The 16,319-nt window shown below is 48.1% G+C and overlaps 1 protein-coding gene across 3 annotated transcripts; it reads left to right on the top strand.

Moving 5' to 3' along the window:
• The first annotated feature begins 3,571 nt into the window (after positions 1 to 3,571).
• SERPING1 (serpin family G member 1) lies at positions 3,572 to 15,531 on the top strand. Of its 3 annotated transcripts, none has more exons than XM_032641357.1 (8): positions 3,572 to 3,649; positions 4,171 to 4,245; positions 5,078 to 5,546; positions 7,003 to 7,137; positions 8,995 to 9,198; positions 9,395 to 9,534; positions 13,429 to 13,630; positions 15,022 to 15,520. In XM_032641357.1, exons 2-8 carry the CDS (start codon positions 4,195 to 4,197, stop codon positions 15,273 to 15,275), a joined length of 1,455 nt encoding a protein of 484 aa, XP_032497248.1. In that variant the 5' UTR covers positions 3,572 to 3,649; positions 4,171 to 4,194; the 3' UTR covers positions 15,276 to 15,520. The 3 variants fall into 3 exon arrangements, with proteins under 3 accessions (XP_032497248.1, XP_032497250.1, XP_032497249.1); XM_032641359.1 differs by having other exon boundaries at positions 5,093 to 5,546; XM_032641358.1 differs by lacking the exon at positions 3,572 to 3,649 and having other exon boundaries at positions 4,108 to 4,245; positions 15,022 to 15,531.
• Positions 15,532 to 16,319: the final 788 nt, after the last annotated feature.

The following is a 16,319-nucleotide window of genomic DNA, read 5'->3' on the forward strand; positions in this document are numbered from 1 at the left end:
AGGAGCCCATTTAGGACACCCATTAGGAGTCATCATCTGTTTCTGTTCTACCCAGAAAAGCTTTGTATTCTTTGGCCTTCCAGGGCCTTCAAATAGGTTGTGAGTCTGGGGTTTGGGTGTTTGTTTCTCAATAATTATTTGGATCTAATCCAGGTCTTTGTCTCTCACACCCCACTACCTCCTACCGGTAGACTGACAGGAAGATGAAAATCGAGGGTTATTTTATTTTATTTTATCGTGATAACACTTAACATGAGGTCTATCCTCTTAAATTTTAAGTGTACATTGGTGTGGGCTATAGGTACAATGTTGTATAGCAGGTCTCTAGAGCTTGTTCATCTTACTTAACCAAAGCTTTTTTTTTTTAATATTTATTTATTTGGTTGCACCGGGTCTTAGTTGCGGCATGCATGTGGGATCTAGTTCCCCGGCCAGGGATCGAACTCAGGCTCCCTACATTGGGAGCATGGAGTCTTACCCACTGTGCCACCAGGGAAGTCCCTAACCAAAGCTTTATGTATATTGATCAATAATTCCCCATCCCTACCCGCGACCCATCCCTAGTAACTACCATTCCGATCTTTGATGTTATGTGTGTGTGTGTGTGTGTGTGTGTGTGTGTGTAGTCGAGTAGGTGGTGTGTTGCTGTGCGTACATAAGAGAAATGGTTGGCTCATGTCACACACGTTGTAGGTGAATTTGTGCACCTGGTCTACCTGGTAGGGCTAATCAGAAGAGATGTTTCCACTTCACTCTCATCTCTCCCAGACAAAAAATATTTGCATCTTTTCCTTTTTGGCAGGTCAACATCTGACATTACAGATTCTGGGCGCTGATCTATAGTAAATAAGAAATCAAAGAAAATTTTATTCTCCTCGAATGGTATTCCTCAGCCAGGGTTCTGAAGAGAGGATTGAGCCCTATTGCCCAAGACATTCTTTGTACGTAATCATTCAACCTCTCTCTGCATCTATAGTGGTACTAGTTGTGCGCTATCTGTGAGAGAAATGAGGAAATAATCACCCAAATGATTCTCTGTCTTCTGAGAATCTGGTGACCCTAATTCTTCTGCCCAATTTCCAAGGTTGGGGCAATTTTTTTCAGAGGAGAAACTACAGGTGTACACATTTTGAGAAAGCGTTTCACCCACAGCAATTTGTACCTTCTGTATCTGAGGACTCACCCAAGAGGAAAAACCTGATAAAACGCTCTGAGTACAGGGCTTCCCTGGTGGCACAGTGGTTGAGAATCTGCCTGCTAATGCAGAGAACACAGGTTCGAGCCCTGGTCTGGGAGGATCCCATATGCCATGGAGGAACTAGGCCCATGAGCCACAACTAGTGAGCCTGCACGTCTGGAGCCCGTGCTCCGCAACAAGGGAGGCCGCGACAGTGAGAGGCCCACGCACCGCGATGAAGAGTGGCCCCCGCTTGCTGCAATAGAGAAGGCCCTCTCCAGAAACAAAGACCCAACACAGCAAAAATTAATTAATTAATTAATAAACTCCTACCCCCAACATCTAAAAAAAAAAACCTCTCTGAGTACAGAAAGAGCTTTAGTGAGAACTCATCCACCACCAGGAACCCCCTGGGAAAAGTCATGTACACATATGACACGGAGAAAGAGCTTCCTGTAGGCTTATCCCTCCTCACCCATTGGAAGGGAAGGTTCTAATGGCAGAGAAGCCCAGGACCTGCCCCCAATGGTGGGGAAAGGACTGAATTCACAACCCTAAGCTGATTGACTATCGGATCGTCCACACCAAGGAGAAATCGTGCAAACACCTGATTAAGTCAACCTCAGGCCATTCACCTTGAGGAAGGGCTTCAGCTTCGCTCCAGTTTCATCAGGCAGGACAGTATCCACAAAGCAGAGACACCCTCTAAATGTCCAGAAGAGATGGCTTTGGCCAGAGAGCTGAGATGCCTTAAGGAGGTCGGGAAGACCTCTCCACTGGTCCTGGTCCATGCTGAGACTCTGGTCCACGGAGCACCACAGTCCTGCAGCCGGACACAGGATGTTCACTCTGCTGCTGGCTTTAGGCTAGCTCCTGGCACGTGCCAGGAGGCCATATATAAATCCTGTTGATAAAGGATTTCGGGCTCAGAGAGATGTGGTCCACATCCTGGCTCTGTCACTTACTAGCTGTGTGATGTTGGATGAATCAAATAATTTCTGAGTGAGTCTTATATTTTAAAAATTTGATTTCAGGTGGGATTAATATTAGCACCCACTTTACTGGTGTCATGAGAATTAATGAAAGGATGAATGAGGTTGATTTCCATCATCTTCTTTTTGTTTGGCTGACCCACAAGTTCGAAGGCCCCACCTTGGGCGCTGGGGATGGAGAAGTGGCACTGTGTGCGCAGCTGTTTCAACCATGGCACTGATGTGAAGGAACTTCCCCATGACTTTGGAGGTTCCCCAGTGGTTGCAGGGAATGAAGTACCTGCAAAGCTGGTGTCTTTGTCTTTTCTAAAGACACCCCTTCCCACCCCCAAGGAACCACACAAATATTCTCTCTCGTTTCTGTCCTTGGTCAACCCCTTAGAGTAGCAGTTCTGGCGCTAGCAGCCAACTTTCCAGAACGTGCCAAATAGGACAGGCCCAGCAGTGAGGTGATCATAGAACATCAGAGCTGTATCAGGTCATCAGAGACCACCTTGTTTTGCAGAGGTAGGGTTGCCAGATTTAGCAAATAAGACACAGAATGTCTAGTTAAATCTGAATTTCAGATAAAAGACCAAAAACTATTTTTTTTAGTATAAGTAGGCCCCATATTGTGTGGGGCTTATTTCCAAATAAACTTTTTTTCGTTTATCTGAAATTCAAATTTAACTGGACTTCCTGTATTTTATCTGGCAACCATGAGAGGGGAGCTAGGTGCTGAGAGGGAAAACAACTTGCCAGGGTCACACAGCAAGCCAGGTCTCACAGCCAGGTCTGTTGGCTCCCAGGCCACTCTCTCCCACCCTCAACACATATAGCCCAGCTTTGTGTTTTTCACTTAAGGTGAATGCTCGCTGGACTGGGTGCTTCAGATTCCTTGTCTGTTACAGAATGGAAGAACTCCCGGTTTCCAAGAGGAGAAGCAGAACACCCACGGAGGAGAGTGGGGGTGAGGTTAGGACCTCAGAAGGTCCAGTCCAGCCTTATTTTCAAGTGAGGGCTCTCCAAGTGAGCCAGCCACTTAAGGCTCTTAACTATCAAATGGGCACAATCGGGCCTATTTCCAAAGGGTTACTTTGAGGATCCACTGAGATGAGCAATTCCGGGAAAGCTGGTTGCTTGTGAACTGTGGAGAACATTTTGTGTCTGTGCTGTTTCTATCATGACCCATAAAGATGCAGGAGGAGGCTTGGTCGTGTACAGCTGAGAGCTGCACCCAAGCTTCCCCACCCCCGGCTCCCAAGGGGCTTTGGGCTAAATTCCCCGCCTGGCTTACGAAGCAGTATCCGTCCCATCCTGATTTACGGGAAATCACACCAGCGATCAATCAGCCTTAATTTGTAACTGGGCAGTGTCCTGGGCCAGCCAATAGCTAAGACCGAACACCCGCCCCCACGCCGCCCCTCCACCCGCCCCGACGGTGTGTGACTATCCACTTAGTCTGCCCTGAAGCTGCCCAGTGACCGGGAGTTCGGCGCAGGTTTGGTGCTGGGGAGAAGGGTGTTGGGAGAAGGAGGTCTCCTCATCCTCATCTCCTTTTCCTCCACAGTGCCCCGCCCCCCCCTTTATCTCTGCAGTCTCTGTTTGCTTGCTTCCTCTTAAGACCTCTGCCTCCCCCTCCTTCCCCTCCATCTCCTCCCCCAGGGCTGTCGTGCCCAGCCCCCTCTGGACCTCCCCTCCTAGCAGGGCCCCTGGCCTCATTGTTTAGCTAAAGCAGGACCCTCTGGATGGAACAGATGGACGGAGACCCGGGCCTGGGGGGAAAGGAAGGGCCAGCCGGTGCCGGGAAAGGGAAGCGGTTTGGGGAAAACAAAACAGGGGGAGGAGCCAGGGAGAAGGTGGCCCCGGCACGGAGGAGGGAGGGGGCGGGATTCGCAGAGAGGGGTTAGGGACGCGAATGGAATGGGGGCGGGCCCCGGGGTGGGGTGGGGCGGGGCGGGGTGGAGGCCCCCTAGGCCCGAGGCTCGGAGCTGGCACCGACGACGGTGGCTGGCTCTGCAGGTCTGGGCTGACGTCGCCGCCCAGATGGCCTCCAGGCTGACCCCGCTGACCCTCCTGCTGCTGCTGCTGGCTGGGGTGAGTGACCCCTTCGTGAGGTGGGGGAGGGGCGGGGGGTTGCTGAGGATTAACCCTTCAGGCTCCGGAGAATGAGGAGAGCTCCTCTTGGACTCAGCAAGTGTGATCCTAGCGCCGGAGTTCGTACAGAGCATGGGAAGAGCGGGATTCAGACCCATGTAGGGTCTAATCCTGACTCGCTACGGTACCAGCTGCGGTGGCCTTGAGCCAGTCACTTCTCCGAGGCTACCTGTCCTGATTTACGAAGTGGAGAACAAAGCAGAAGGATCAAAGAGGGGAAAGAGATGGGCAGCATTTTGCGATATTAAAAGCAAGGGGTTGTTGAGGAAAACTGAGCTGCGGAATGGAGGTTGGGCTGCCGAAACCTAGGCTCTGCGCCGTGGTGTGGGAGGTCGGGCTGCCGAGACCTAGGCTCTCCGCCGTGGTCTGGGAGGTCAGGGATAAGGGATGAGCCCAGGACAAAGGTGGGTGCCTAACTTTGGCGTGTGCGTTCAGTGTATGTGTGTGAAGTGGACACTGGCAGTGCCCTTCGAGATGTATCAGATGATGTGGTAGTGATCAAGGATCTGGAATCAGACCCAAGTTTGACTCCTAGTTTTTCCTTCCACTTCCCTTGAGACCCTGGCCTAGTTACTTAATTTGTCTCAGCATCAGTTTCTTTTACCAGTGAAATGGGATAATACACGCTTTCTCTGAAGGAATTACTGGTGGTGGCTCCAGGGCAGGCCCCTCTGCCACCAGGCTTTCCCAGGAATAATTCTCTGGTAGCCCACCTTCTCTTCTTGCTTTGAGTGTTTGAAGGGGACTGTGCCTCATAATAAAAGAAAGAAAGTCTCTTGAACCACAGGATAGAGCCTCCTCAAATCTGATTGGTATCAGCCCCGTGGATCCAGAGAGCTTACAAGGAGGGGAAAGTGAAGGAGATATCCCCAAAGGAGATATTCCCAACAATGTATCCATTAAAGACACCGAGGGCTCTTCCACGCTGCTGAAAACCAACTTGACCATCGAAACAGTCAATACCACCCAGCCCTTCAACCAGTCCACCACCCAGCCCTTCAACCAGTCCACCAGTCAACCCATCCAACCAACAACCCAGGCCAGGACTAAGCCCTTCTGCCCAGCGCCTGTCACCTCCTGCTCTGACTTGGAGAGTCATTCAGCAGAGGCCGTGCTGGGGGAGGCTTTGACAGATTTCTCCCTGAATCTCTACCACACTTTCTCAGTAATGAAGAAGGAGGAGACCAACATTGTCTTTTCCCCGTTCAGCATCGCCAGCCTCCTCACTCAAGTCCTGCTCGGTAAGAACCTGACTGAGTTCTCTCCAGGTTATGTGTTAGATGTTCGCATGAGGGGGGTACGTGTCCAGATACATACACAGCTATCTATGCCTCTGGAAGGAAGCTGTAAAAATGGGCTACATTGGGGGTGAGGGAGGGGAATCTTTTTATTCTGGAACTTTCTTTCATTTAACAATGATGTAATAGGCACTGTTGCTTATAAAATCCTATGGACTGTACAAGGGCATATAAAATAAGGTCTGAGCCACCAATCGTGGTTCAAGGTAAGGCCATAAGGAAGATGAATGATAAGAGAGAGATGCAGAGTAGAATCATGATAATGCTGCTTCTTAGCTGTGTGACCTTGGGCAGATCAGTTAACTTCTCTGAGCCTGAGTCCTTCTGTGTAAAATGGAAATGGTTGTAGTGACCTAAAAAAAATAAAGCAGATAGCCCAGTGCCTGATGTGGTAGGAGGTCAAAAAATGTTAATTCGTCTGCTTTCCTGAGAGACCACAATCAAGTCCCCTGGGGTAATTACCCTAGGAATGGCACCAACAAAGTGCTACAGCAGTGGAAACAGCTGTCACTCCAAGGGGGAATTCCAGGAAGGCTACTAGAGACAATACAGTGAGCACATAAGAACCTTTCTTCTGTAGTCCCAGAATCCTAACATCCCTAGCCTGTACCCACTGGATGCCAGTAGCACCCCGCCCCCGAGTTATGACAGCCAAAATGTCTCCACATGTGGCCAAATGTCCCCTGGGAGGCACATTTCAACTGATTGGTTTCAGTTAATTTTTTTATTGCCCAAAAGATATGGCTTGAATCTTTTCTCCATCCTCCAATTATTAACCCTGTGATCTTAAAATGAGTAGATTACTTACTCTCTTAAACCTCAGTTTTCTCATCTGTGTAACGGGGATAGGAACTGTCCTTACGTAAAAGAGTTATGGTGAAGATTCAATGAGATAATATGGGAGAAGCACTTATGATGCCTGGAATGAAGTAAGTGCTCGATACATTTTATCTATTACTGCGCAGAAGATGTGTACAATAAGTATTCAATAATGAAAAACGGAAAGGGTATTGAACATGCATCCTCTTTTACGATTTCCTGACGTCTCTTCTTAACCATGATCTAGTGTCCCTGCCTATAAGGCGAACCTTTGTAAACCTGAACCAACTAAATAATAGGTCATGTGGAATAGGCAGCGATTGGACCAGGCTTTGGATGATGAGTGGTATTAAAGTTAGGTAGGAAAACGGAGGAAGAAAGTATTCAAAGCCCTAGAAAATCCTGTGATTATTCATAATTCCCCCACCCTTCTCTTTCTGACATGTATTATCTTCCCAAACACTTCTGGCTCTGATGATATGGGCTTCCCCCCATTGCAGCCTGGCCCCTCAACCCTGGTCCCCAACGGTGGTTTTCCACTCCTCCTGCAGTTGCCCCTTGTCTCTGCTGTTTGTTGTAGGAGCTAGAGGAGAAACCAAGGAAAGCCTGGAGCGACTCCTCTCTTACCCCAAAGACTTTACCTGTGTCCACCAGGCCCTGAAGGCCTCCAGGTCCAAAGGCTTTACCACAGTCTCTCAAATCTTCCACAGCCCAGGTGAGTTCCCCGGGGAAGGATGGCAGGTGCTGAGCTGGGTCCTCAGGATTTTGATGGAGACCCAGCACTGGGGAAAGAGAGGACAGAGGGAATGTTAGAACTAGAACAGGGGGACAGAATGCAGAGCAGGTTGGGGCCTCAGAAATATCAGGTGGCTCCTGGGAGCTGGATAGGTCCCCTGGTGAGACCTTGGACAAGTCATCTGCATTCATCAACTCCATCTAAAGTAAGAATAGCTTTCTGCCGCGATGAAGAGTGGCCCCGCTTGCCACAACTAGAGAAAGCCCTCGCACAGAAATGAAGACCCAACACAGCAAAAATAAATTAATTAATTAATAAACTCCTACCCCCAACATCTTCTTTAAAAAAAAAAAAAAAAAGAGTAGCCTTCTGCATTCAGTAATAGAGAGGGCTGGAGAGCTTTAGACATAAAATAGACCAAAAATGCCTGTCGATCTGGTGGTCCAGTGGTTAAGACTCTCGTCTTTCACTGCTGTGGTCACGGGTTCAATCCCTGGTTGGGGAACTAAGATCCTGCAAGCTGCAAGGCCGAAAAGAAAAGTTTGTTAATCTGGGTCAGGGGGTCTTGGGACTCCTGTTCTTTGTACTTTCGTGTTATGTGACTTTGTTGTCATTTGTGTATATTACATTATTAGGTAGGTAATCAGAGCAATAAGCTTCCAAAATGACCTAATGCAGTTCTTTCAAATTTTGCTCCCCAGAGCCCTAGGGTTCTGCAAAGCTGCTGCAGAAGTCCTGGTGGGAGTAAGGAGTTAGGGAGGCTGAGTGGGAAGTGAGGTGTCACTTCCTGTGAGAGGGAGATGAAGCCAGGTGGGCTTTGAACTCCCACCAGCCTCAACCGGAGCCCTTTTGTATTGTGGGCTTCAGACATGACTATGTTTGAAACCTCAGTTCTGCTGAGCTTAAAAATTACAAATTTAGTGTGATTTTCCTCTTTGAATAAGGAAAAAAATTTCCCTGCCTTTTATTTTTTTTTTTACTATAAAAGCAATGCTCATTCATTGTAGAAAACTGAGAAAATATTGGAATTCCCTGGTGGTCCAGTGGTTAGGACTCTGTGCTTCCACTGCAGGGGGCATGGGTTCGATCCCTGGTCGGGGAACTAAGGTCCCGCATGCCGCTCGGCGTGGCCAAAAAAAAAAAAAAATACAACAAACAGAAAAATAACCTGAGAACATATAGGAAAGAAAAAAGAAGAAAGAAAACTCACCTATCACACCATTATCTAAAAAAAAAACCCCAAAACCCTCTTTTTAGAGATGGGAAAAATATGGCTTAGAGGGATTCAAGAAATGTTGCATTTACTTATTTGCTATGAATCAGATTTATCCTCTGTCTTGCTAGGTTGGTGGAAAATACAGCTGCATTCAATATTATCTATTTAGTCCAGGAAAAATTTCTCTTTCAAACACTTTTTTTCTTTAGTGGACCTGGGCTTTGGAGCGCAAAACCCAGGAAGTCTTGTCACACACCTTCCAGTGAGGCTGAAAAGCAGAGTCTGTTCCCTGTTGAATTAAGGGAAGAAAAGAGGGAAAATACAGGCAAATGGAAGTTAAGATCTCAAAGAGTTACCTTGCCAAGCCGTGGTCCCATGGCAGATAGAGGCAGTTAAAGCCTGGGATGAGTTCTTCGGCTCTTAGCGCAGGATTTGCCTTCTCTGGGTCTCGCTGAGCACATCAGTAAGAGGACTGGGCTGGACCCCTGCTCCGACGTAGTATGTCCATTGGAGCAGAAAGAGTGATGGGAAACAAGCTCCCTCTCCAAGCCTGCTCTTGAAAGGGGAGAGAGTGTTCCGGGATCTCATGCCTCCCTCTCTCAACCTGCTTCTGCTGCCAGACCTGGCTATAAGGGACACCTTTGCGAATGCCTCTCGGAGCCTGTATGGCAACAGCCCCCAAGCCCTGGCAAATGACAGTAAAGTCAACTTGAAGGTCATCAACACCTGGGTGGCCGAGAAGACCAACCAGAAGATCAAGCAACTGCTAGACAGCCTGCCCGATGACTTCCGCCTGGTCCTTCTCAACGCTATCTACCTGAGTGGTAAGGGGGCCCTGGACCAGGGTGTCTTCCCGTCCTGAGTTCCGCCTTCTCCTCCTGGCTTAAAACCCACTCAACCCCAAGTTCCACGACTGGATCCCATGGTACCTGCCCCACCCCTTGCTAACAGAACCTTTAACTCTGCTTCATCCTCTCCCCACCTGCATTAGAGTAACCCTTCCCCCGCTCTTCCCTCTAGCCAAGTGGAAGATAACATTTAACCACAGCAGAACAAATATGAAGGGCTTTTACGGCAGATCCTCTGTGATAAAAGTGCCCATGATGAATAGCAAGAAGTACCCTGTGGCCCATTTCACAGACCCGACTTTGAAGGCCAAGGTAAGTTCTTGGCCCTTCGCACTCCTGTTTCAGAGCCTCTTGCGTATCCTGACTTTCCTGCTGTGGCTCCATCGGTGTGGGGCATAACCTTACCTTTAATTCATCATTTCAACTGCTTCTGACTCAATTTCCACCCTATCCTTTCTCCTTCTCCCCCTCTCCAGCCTTGGCCGAGGCAGGCATTACATATTTGAGGTTGGAAAGCAGGATTCTAAAATTTCTTCATACATCTCTACTGCATTGAAGGGCAGAAAGTGAGTCGTGTTCCTATTCTGTGCCTCTGTTTCTCTTTCCAGTCTACCCACCAGTAGGCCCTGCCGGCTTAGTAAGTCCTCTGTGTGTGTACATGTGTACGGCATGCATCTGTATGTGTACACATGTCTAGGTATATCCATGCATTCATGTACGTGGTAAGTGCATGTGTGTGCATGTGTTAAATGGCTTAAGTTCCTTAGCAGAAATTGAACAGTATGATTTCAGTGGATGAGGAGGGAGGGAAGAGAGAACATGGAGCCCAGAAGATTCTAGTTAGTAAACTCTCTCATGCCCGATGACCAGATATTTCTGCCTTGTTAGGACAGCAAGACACAGAACTATGAGACAGCAAACAATGGGAGATACCCAGTGGCTTGGTACCAGTCTGAGAAATAGAGGATCTGTTCTGGAACATGCCAGGCTTGTTTCCACCTCGGGAGCTTTCCCTAGCTTTTCCCTCTGCCTGGACGCTCTTCACTCAGCTTTTCACATAACTTGTTCCTTCTGCTCATCCGGCATCCGCTAAAAGGCCACCTTGGTGGAGACGCCTTCCCCCTCCTTAAAGTACCTCTTCCTCACCCTGTAACATCATCCTGTTTTTGTTTTTGTTTTTTTTAATTTTTTTTGTGGTACGCGTGCCTCTCACTGCCGTGGCCTCTCCCGTTGCGGAGCACAGGCTCCGGACGCGCAGGCCCAGCGGCCATGGCTCACGGGCCCAGCCGCTCCGCGGCATGTGGGATCTTCCCGGACCAGGGCACGAACCCGTGTCCCCTGCATCAGCAGGCGGACCCTCAACCACTGCGCCACCAGGGAAGCCCATCCTGTTTTATTATATCCATGGTACTTATCACTATCTGAATTATGTTGTTTACTTGCTTATTTGATTGCAGTATTATCTATCTCCCTGAGATAGTCTCTTTCCTTGGGATCAGAGACCTTACCTCTCTTTTTGCCTACTATATCTGAGGGCCTAGAACAATACCACATATAATAAGTGCTCCTTATGTCTGCTGAATAAATGAATGAATTCAATGGAAGATGCGAAAGGGAGCAACTCCCTTAGTATGAATGGCTAGGAAGACGTCACAGAGGTGGGTACTTTTGACCACTCTTAACCATTCATGCACTTTTCTACCCTTCCATCCATCCGTCCCTATCCAATGGCTTTGAACATTCCCAGCTATTTAACAGAACCAGAATACATGCATAAGGCAGAGAAGACTGAATACATATGGCCGCTTCAGGGCATCACTCGAACTCAGAGTATATGGGGGAGAATATCAACGTAAGAGTTTTTTTGTTTTTTTTAATTAATATTTATTTATTTTTGCTGTGTTGGGTCTTCGTTTCTGTACGAGGGCTTTCTCTAGTTGCGGCAAGCAGGGGCCACTCTTCATCACGGTGCGCAGGCCTCTCACTATCGCAGCCTCTCTTGTTGCGGAGCACGGGCTCCAGACGCGCAGGCTCAGTAGTTGTGGCTCATGGGCCTAGTTGCTCCGCGGCATGTTGGATCTTCCCGGACCAGGGCTCGAACCCGTGTCCCCTGCATTGGCAGGCAGATTCTCAACCACCGCACCACCAGGGAAGCCCCAATGTGAGGGTTTTTTAATGGCAAAGAAGGAGTTTCATGCAAAAAAACCCCACTCCTTACAGTTTCGTGGGTTTTAAACAAATACTTGATTTAATATATTCATGTTATAAATGCAAAATCAAAGTTTTACTTAAGTCTTTAAGTTTTTAGCTGAATTTGCTACATTATTAATCATAATATTTATATAAAACACGAACTTTCATTTGTTCTTCAATTAAGCTATTTTGAACAGATTAAACTCCTTTAAACCATTTGTTTCATTTACAAATATGGTTAATTAATATTCCCCTAAGCATTTTGCGCTTATGTGTATACTTTATAAATACTTCATACATTTGATATACGTGATTTTCTCTTTTAGCAAGTCAGATACCTGACAGAACAGAATTACAGCCCTGCTTGGCCATATCTTGCTAGCACCTAAAGCCCACTTGTGAATTGAAAATTCAATCTGAAGAGTAAATCAACTTTCAGTCAACATCTCAACGTCATTCTCAAACCAAATGAAATCATCCCACACCTTTTTGTTCAAAAGCATAAAACTAGCGTGTCTGATTCTCTTAAAAATTATAAACGCTATTTTAAATAGCAAACACAGATTGCTCTGAACTTATCACCTGGTGTTAATACTACAGAGTTGGCTTATTTTGTTATTCCCATACTTCATTCTAAATTTTCCTGGGATTTAAAGAGTATTTACCCAATGAAGGGGGTTAGGTTTACCAACCCAGGTATGCTGAGGTTGTTGGCTTGAAAATTCAAGACCACAGTGTGGTAATTTTTTGGTCACAGAGGCAAGGTCTGTACACAGGACATGAAGGGTGTGTACTGCCAGATGAGTGTACCCTGTCTAGAGCCTCTGTCAACAGGTATCCCCATGTCCATGCTCTTCAGGTGATAAATCAGTGTACAACCTGCTTCCTGTGGACCATTTTTTCAATTCCAACAATAGATTGTTTTCAGTTAATTTCTTCATTGCCCAATTGAATTCTGCATTCTAGATTATTCTTGTCCATCTCTCAACCTCAACCATAATGCCATTTCAGTAATAATCTCTTATATCCTATTAGTTTCTCAGTCCTGGCACTATTGACATTTTGGGTTCGATGATTCTTCATTATAAGATGCTGTCCCTGGCATTGTAGGATTTAGCAGCATCCCTGGCTCCTACCCACTAGATGCCAGTAGCACTGTGAGCTCCTGTTTCTGCCAGCTGCAAACATTGCCAGATGTCCACTGGGGGCAAATTTGCCCTGAGCTGAGAACACCCCTGTATTGGACTTGTGGGTCCTGCATTTCTCTCATACTTCTATCTGGCCATCAGTTGTAAGTCCTTCTAGTGAAACTAACTGAAAAGGTAGGCTAGGATCAGCTTGTACCCAATCTTGAATGCCAGACCAAGAGTTTATACTTAATCTCGTAGGCAGTGAAAAGCCATCTGAAGTCTTTGAAAGGACGAACCTGATGACTGTGGTGGTACATTATGTACATTATATACTTTATGCACAACATACTTGAAAGGAACTGGGCTCAGAGAGATCAAACTGCTTGCCTGTAGTTCATAGTTACTCAGCAGTAGAGTCAGGATGTGATCCTCAGCCTGTGCGATCAAAACTCGTGCTCGGACTTCCCTGGTGGCGCAGTGGTTGAGAGTCCGCCTGCCGAGGCAGGGGACGCAGGTTCGTGCCCCGGTCCGGGAAGATCCCACATGGCGCGGCGCGGCTGGGCCCGTGAGCCGTGGCCGCTGAGCCTGCGTGTCCGGAGCCTGTGCTCCGCCACAGCAGTGAGAGGCCCGCGTACCGCAAAAAAAAAAAAAAAAACTTGTGCTCATTCCTCTGCCTCTCACCAGCACAGGGTTAGACCAGCACTGTTCACCCAGCTGGCATCCTCCTCTCATGGCAAAGCCTGGGAGCCTAGTTATGGCCGCTGCTTGTTGAAATAGTACAGACTGTAGCAGCGGACTGAAGACCAGCCTCGGGGCACAGAGGGTAGGAGCCAGGAGAGAGCTGGGGTAGGAAGACTGACAAGGTGCTTGTCTTACTCTCCAGGTGGGCTGTCTGCAGCTGTCCCACAACCTGAGCTTTGTGATCCTGGTGCCCCAGACCTTGAAACACCGTCTTGAAGACATGGAGCAGGCTCTCAGCCCCCCGGTCTTCAAGGCCATCATGAGGAAGCTGGAGTCGGCCAAGTTCCATCCTACTCACCTGATGATGCCTCGCATCAAAGTAAAGAGCAACCAGGACCTGCTGGGTGAGCCCTGGCAGGACTGATCCTAGGCCATCAGAGGAGAAGAGGTTGTGATGGCGGGCTGGGGGTGGAGGAATTCCGTGAACCCTCTCATCCGTAATCTCAGGTTGCCCCTCAATCCTCTGATTATCCTACTGAATCGTGGAGGAAGCTGAGACTCAGAAAGTTTGCATGACTTACGCAAGGTCCCTTAAGCTGGTTAGAAGTGAGCCGGAGCCCCAATATAGGTCTACAGCCGTCCCAACTGTTTCCATTGTGGTCCCTCGTGACATAGACCCTGGGAGCAGGTCACCGAGGTGGGAGTGGATGCTCCTCCCTCAGAGACGTGTCATAAAACTCAACCACCCCACAGTATATGCAAGAAGCTCTCTACTAAAAGGGTCTGTAGGCTTCTGAGTTTAGGGGAGTCAACAGATACTCTGTTTCCTCACCTTAGACCTCACTTCCTGATCTTTGATGTCACGTCCAAATATATCACTTCATTTTCTGTTATGGAACTTGACTTCCTAATAGATGACCTTGTTTCCTAGTATATGACATCACACCCTTGTATGTGACCTCATTTGAGAACATATGTCCTCTTTCCAATACATTACCTCACTTCCAAGGGCCTTGTTGATAAGGAAGCAATGGCATCACTTTTCAGGGTTTTGGGGGTCGGGGGCAAGGCTTCTCACCACTTGAGGGAAAGTGGTGGTGGGAGTGAAGACGGACCCACTGTTAGAGGATCCCATGAGCTGGACCGGAAGGCACATTATAATGCGATTATAATTTGATAAACAAGGAGGAGGAGGAGAAAGAGGGAATTGGAACTTGGGACAAACCCAGAAAATTCAGGACAAACGTCTCCAACAGCTGAGGCTTTTGTGCTGGTTTTTTTTTTTAATTGCAGTATTTTTAAAAATACTTTAAATTATTATTTTTTAATTTAACTTTTAAAATTTTTATACAATTTTATGTTTTATTTTTTGGCTGCATTACGTCTCTGTTGCTGCACGCGGGCTTTCTTTGGTTGCAGCGAGTGCGGGACTACTCTTCATCGCGGCGTGCGGGCTTCTCATTGCAGTGACTCCTCTTGTTGTGGAGCACAGGCTGTAGACGCGCGGACTCAGTAGTTACAGCACGTGGGCCCTAGAGTGCGCGGGCGTCAGTAGTTGTGGCGCACGGGCTTAGTTGCTCTGCAGCATGTGGGGTCTTCCCAGACCAGGGCTCGAGCCCACGTCCCCTGCATTAGCAGGTGGATTCTTAACCACTGCGCCACCAAGGAAGTCCCTTTTCTACAATTTTTAAAGGTTACTTTCCATTTACAGTTACTACGAAACATTGGCTGTATTCCCTGTGTTGAACAATCGTGCTGGTCTTTGACTTATTGTTTTTCTCTGGTTATGCCCTAGAATTCTTTGACTTTACCTACAACATCAACCTGTGCGGGCTGACAGAGGACCCGGATCTGCAGCTTTCTGCAATGCAGCATCAGTCCATGCTGGAGCTGACAGAGAGCGGGGTGGAGGCGGCTGCAGCCTCCGCTATCTCTGTGGCCCGCAGTTTGCTGGTCTTTGAAGTGCAGCAGCCCTTCCTCTTTGTGCTCTGGGACCAGCAGCACAAGTTCCCGGTCTTCATGGGGCGGATATATGACCCCAGGACCTGAGACCTGCGGGAGGCCGACCAGGGCAAGCCCGACCCCTCTGGCCTCAGCTCTTCTAGTCGCAGCCCTGCTGCTGCCTGCCTGGACTTGTCCCCAGCTGCCTCCCATCTCAGGTCTGCCCTCCACCTGAAGGGCTCCCGTGGGGTCTGGTGAGGGGACCTGCTTCTATCATCCCTTCCCTGACTCTCCAAAGCACTTTTTGCAGCTTTCTCTGGTACAAATACAGCAGACTCTACAAATAAAACCTGGCAGACCATGACTTCCTCTCTCATTTGCCTTTCAACTTTAGAGGACTCGGGCTTCTGAGGCCCCTGTATCGGCTAGCTATTGCTGTAACAAGTCACTCCAAACTTAGTGGCTTAAAATAGCAACTATTTATTATTTCACATAAGTCTGGGGGTTAGGGCTGAGTGGTCTTGCTGATCTGGGATGGACCTGGCTGACCTTCCCTGGGCTCGCTCATACATCGGTAATAGTTGGTGGGTTGGTTGGGGATGACTGATCTACGATGGCCTCAGCTGGAACACCTTGGCTGTCCTCTGCATGTCTCCGGCATCCTTCCAGCAGTGCTAGCCTGCAGTGGCAGAGCTCCAAGTGAGGAGTCAAAGACAGGCAATCTTTTTCACACCCTGCACCTCTGCTTGCATCACGTTTACCATTGTCCCATCAGCCAAAGCAAGTCACATGGCCAGACCCAGAGTTAGAGTGTAAAGGCACTACAAAGTGGCAGGGCAGAGTCATTAAGTGGGGGCTTTTCATGCAATCCTTTTATCACAGCCCCTATCTCGCTTATTTGTTTGCAACAACTGTGACAACAGTAATAACAGTAGCTAACATTGTTGGGAACTTACACAGGCTATCTGCTAAGAGCTTTGCAGACATTTAATCCTCAAAACAACTTTATATGGTCAGCTCTAAACTCGGAAAGGCTGTCTTGCTCAAAGTCCTGCAGTTAGATGGCAGAACTGGGATTTGAAAGCACATCCTTATGACTCTGAAGTCTAAGCTCAAACCCACTCTCTTCTATGTCTCTGCCTTTCTATCTTC

This window comes from Phocoena sinus, chromosome 8, assembly GCF_008692025.1.
Source record: "Phocoena sinus isolate mPhoSin1 chromosome 8, mPhoSin1.pri, whole genome shotgun sequence".
Taxonomy (NCBI): domain Eukaryota; kingdom Metazoa; phylum Chordata; class Mammalia; order Artiodactyla; family Phocoenidae; genus Phocoena; species Phocoena sinus.